This window comes from Sus scrofa, chromosome 5 (assembly GCF_000003025.6).
Source record: "Sus scrofa isolate TJ Tabasco breed Duroc chromosome 5, Sscrofa11.1, whole genome shotgun sequence".
In the NCBI taxonomy this organism is placed as follows: Eukaryota; Metazoa; Chordata; class Mammalia; order Artiodactyla; family Suidae; genus Sus; species Sus scrofa.
Window position 1 is genome coordinate 20,978,350 of NC_010447.5, and position 4,497 is coordinate 20,982,846.

The 4,497-nt window shown below is 40.4% G+C and overlaps 1 protein-coding gene across 1 annotated transcript; it reads right to left on the bottom strand.

Moving 5' to 3' along the window:
• On the bottom strand, window positions 3,398–4,276 carry LOC100512207 (olfactory receptor 6C2-like). Its single transcript, XM_021091230.1, has 2 exons — window positions 3,687–4,276; window positions 3,398–3,581 (listed from the first exon to the last, which is right to left on the bottom strand). Exons 1-2 carry the CDS (start codon window positions 4,274–4,276, stop codon window positions 3,398–3,400), a joined length of 774 nt encoding a protein of 257 aa, XP_020946889.1.

A 4,497-nucleotide genomic window follows, 5' to 3' on the forward strand; every position in this document is an offset into this window, starting at 1 on the left:
TATATAGCACAGGAAACTATATTCAGTATGTTGTAATAACATATAATGGAAAATAATCTGAAAAAGAATAGATGTATATATAACTGAATCACTTTTATATACACCTGAAATATCATAAATCAACTACCCTTCAATTTTTTCAAAAAAGCAAATCATTCCATTGATATTAGTATTCATATTATAATCTTTTTTCTCCATCTCCTGTATATTTGACTTGATTATTTTAATTTAATACATATCCTGCTAATGATTTTTTAGTAACTTTTGTATTGAATTGGATCCATTCGACAAATATGTAAATTGAGATTCTAAAGTTACCTCATTACTAAATGCTTTTTTGAAATCCTAAATCTTTATACTTATCCCTAGTTTTAAAATATATTTTGGGATTTTGAGAATTTTTTTTCCTTGTTACACTTAAATTCTTTTTAATATTCTTTTTTTTTTTAACATGCAAACAAACATTTTTTCTTTTTAAAGAATAAAACAATCACCTGGTCAAACATTAAAACCATACAGAAGGATATAAAATAAAAAGCAAGTCTCCCAGTCTCCCAGCTCTCCTTCCCAGATATGATCCTGTGTAAATTACAACTTTTTATTTCTGAAATATTGATTATTAATGTGATGGGGATATTACACAGACCACATTTCTTATAAAGAGTAAGTTTGACTTAGAAGCTGAGGCTAAATTCGGATCTAAATAGATTCAATTTAAGAAAAATACTAATATGTATATATTTTATATATGTTTTCTAAGTCAGATTTCTTTTTTTTCTAATCAAGGCAAAATAAACTCTTGAGAGATAAAAATAGCACAAGTTGGCAGTCACCTGGAAACAATTTATCATCAACTAATCAAGCCTTAAATCCATGAAGAAAAAAAGCACCTCAAAAATGCAACAACCATGATATGAGCACCTAAATACCTGTCTTGACAAATCAATAGCTCCTGGCAAAATTCCTGATACTTAAAGGAGATTTAAAAATAAATGCCCTGTTCATTTCAACATTGCCTGGGAGCAGATCTCAACTGATCCTTAGAAGATAAGGTTAAGATGAATGTAACTGCCCGCTGGCAGGGGTGGTGGGGAGGCTGAAATAACCTGGGAATAGCAAGAGGCGGAAGTAATCCAATGAACAGAAGCACTGAAAATATGTAATCGTACAACAAAACGAGTGCCAATTTGAAAAATTAATGTCTATGGGCATTTTCTTCCCCAAATAGGGAGCAGAGTGAACGGGGGAATTAATTTTTAACAATATTCCTAGGACCTAAGGGCAACGACATGTCTGGGACTACTACACTCTCCAAAGCGTGAACATTAAGAAGTTCTTCACACGGTAATTATTCTCATATTTTAAATTTTCAAAAACTGATGCAACCTTGCAAGAGCCAACAAATTTAAAGTCTTATTAATCAACCTCTAGTTCTGCATATTCTGTCCACAAAAAGAGAGACATAACTGTGCCCTTTAAAAAGGTGCACATGAAGCTCACCTGCTGGCCTCAACAAGCAGCGCCTGTCACGGGGCAGGAAACCGAAGGTGGGCAGAAAGGCAAGAAAGGCAGGCGACACAGTCATTTGGCCTGGATGCCTCTTTTCAACTGGAGGGAGCCAGTGCTCTAACACTTAGGACTAACTAGAGAGCCGGCTCATAGGGCTCACGCTAGCAGAGGAAAGGGGCCTTTGGACCTGAGGAAGGGCTGGCCAGGCTGTTCTTTTATCTCTGTTTCTCTCAAGGAAAAGAGTCCTCAGAGGTAAACCAAGGTCGGTAGCTTATTTTAACTTAGAGCAACTATCTGCTGCTTTACGCGTTTTTAGCCACCTACTGGGATTCTCCTAACTCAGCTTTCATCCCAGCAGTGCTCCGCGGCCTTTAGGGAAGCGCCCAGGGAAGCAGATGGAATTAATTAGGCGAGAGCCCATCAGAGGCAACAAGGAAGTATTCTACCAGCTACGCACAAGGACCTTGCCCCGAGCACGCCAAAGACCATGGAAGGATTTTTACCACAGGGGGTTCCCCGTCCTTGTCCTCCTCGACCCTGTCCTCCTTTCTTTAGCTCTCTGCCCTGACCACTACCTCAGCCTGTCTTTACCAGGTTTCTTCTCCAAAGCACAAGAATTTCTTTTTAGCTTCTTTTTGAGGAAGGCTTATTTTTGTGGTTTACCAAAGCAGCCACAAAATCAGGCCTGTTGGGACAGAAGGTAAAGCCAAATAGACAATCCTTTGAATGTCTGGGAAATGGCTGCTGGGCCTTTTGACTTCACAAGACCCTGGAGCCAACTGTGCTCTTCTAGGCCAGGTCCTCTTCGTCAGTTGTCACGTCATCACTGGTATTTGTCTTCGGTTCTTCGCTCTCCTCCACCAGCAGCTGGATCTCAACAGCAGTCATAGGTCTGTGATTCAGCAGCTGAAGCTTTTCAGCTTTGGTCAACTTGTGGTTCTTCATTGCTGTGGGAAATTCTCTTACAATCTCAGGACTCTGGTGCCTACATGGTGTTTTTGATATGTATTTTAATGTTTCCTATGTGACAGTATTCAAGTTCTGCTGCCCAGAACTGTGTTTATTCTTGCTGCTTTCTTTGCGCTGCTCTTTCAGATCAGTCAGTAACTGGAACACCTCGTAGTTACCGAGCAGCGCAGAATTGGCGTCCTTCACTTCCATGTCGTCCCCACCTCGTCGCCTTCGGCCGGACACAGACCCTCACCGCCCAGCCGCTGCTCTCGCCGCCTGTGCGAAGCGCCCGCTTTAATATTATTCTTTCTTGGAGTTCCCGTCATGGCTCAGTGGTTAATGAATCCGAATAGGAACCATGAGGTTGTGGGTTCAATCTCCAGCCTCACTCAGTTGGTTAAGGATCCATCGTTGCCACGAGCTGTGGTGTAGGTCACAGACAGGGCTCGCATCTGGCATTGCTGTGGCTCTAGCATAGGCGGCAGCTACAGTTCCAATTAGACCCTTAGCCTGGGAAGCTCCATATGCCGCAGGTATGGCCCTAGAAAATTTTGATAGAGACAAAAAAAAATTATTCTTTCTTTTTAACATTATTTCTCTCCATAAGGAAAAATAATTCCGTAATTTTTTTTGTTTTATGTTTTTTGGTTTTTGGGGTTTTTTTTGTTTTGTTTTGTTTTTTTTGAGAAATGATGTGTAATCCTTTCAGCACTCATAAGGAAAGGTTAAGAGTGAGGTCATCCTTAGATTTCCTGAAACAACTGTTTTCATTTTTTTATAAAGGTTATCATTCTCAAAGAGATTGGGTTATAAGAGGACAATAAGAGTGACTTGATCAAGATCAGTATAGAATGGAAGTCTAACTATATTTCAGAAAGAGACAGGATAGGACAGACACACAAGAAAACGTCTTAGGGATCCTGACTTCAACATTCCCCTAGTTCTTTGAGAGTGATATAATTCTTTGGACTAAGTCGTTGAAGGCTTGTTTCACTTGTTTGTTCCTCAGAGTATAAATAAATGGGTTTAACATGGGGGAAATGGAAGTAGTGAGTATCGTCACTCCCTTATTAATGGTCATTTCATCTTTTGCTGAAGGTTTGATGTAGACAAAGATGCAGCTGCCGTAGGTGATGGAAACCACAATAATGTGGGAAGAACAGGTAGAAAAGGCTTTTGTCCTTTGCTGGGCAGAGGGGAATCCTAGAATTGTTCTGATGATATACACGTAGGACAAAACCACACATACGAGCGTCAGGATAAAGATCAGCACAGAGCCAGCAAGAGTCATCTGTTCAATGAACCTTGTCTCTGAGCAGGCGATCTTCAGGAGTGGATTAACATCACAGACAAAGTGGTCAATGACATTAGAGTCACAGAATTCCAGGGCCAGTCCGAAGCTAAACGGTGGGGAGATGATCAACAAGGTGGCCATCCAACAGCAGAAGACAATCCTTCGGCAGACCCTGTGGTTCATGATGGTCACGTAATGCAGGGGTTTGCAGATGGCCACGTAGCGATCAAAAGACATGGCGGCCAGGAGAAAAAATTCTGTTACTGCAAACATGTATGTAAAAAATAGTTGGCATGCACAAGCGTTATAGGTAATGGCCCTGTCACCTGTTGATATACTGTACAAGAATCTAGGAATGCAGGCAGAAGTGAAGGAGATTTCTAAGAAGGAAAAATTTTGGAGAAAAAAGTACATGGCAGTTTTGAGATGGGAATCCACTAATATAAGGAGGAGGATGATCAGGTTGCCAGTTAGACTCAACATGTAGGTGAGAAGGAGAAATAGAAAAATCAAAATCTGCATGTGCGGGTCATCTGTCAATCCTAGGAGAATGAAACGGGTTAGTGACGTGTGGTTTCTCATTGCTGGGTCCCGAGTTCTGCCCAATCTGCATGTAAAACTGAACAAGGTAAGATCTGAGAAGAGGGTGAGAAAAACATATACAATGACTTTTGTTTAGAAAAGCCAGGCAATGTATTTTACATGCATTTTTGTTTTACTTGATGGTTTAAAATAATTCATGC

Coding starts and splice junctions, on each gene's coding strand:
- LOC100512207 (XM_021091230.1), bottom strand. CDS start 4,276: ATGCAGATTTTGATTTTTCTATTTCTCCTTCTCACCTACATGTTGAGT. Junction 3,582..3,686: donor TGTGTGGTTTTGTCCTACGT/GTATATCATCAG, acceptor CACCTACGGCAG/CTGCATCTTTGTCTACATCA.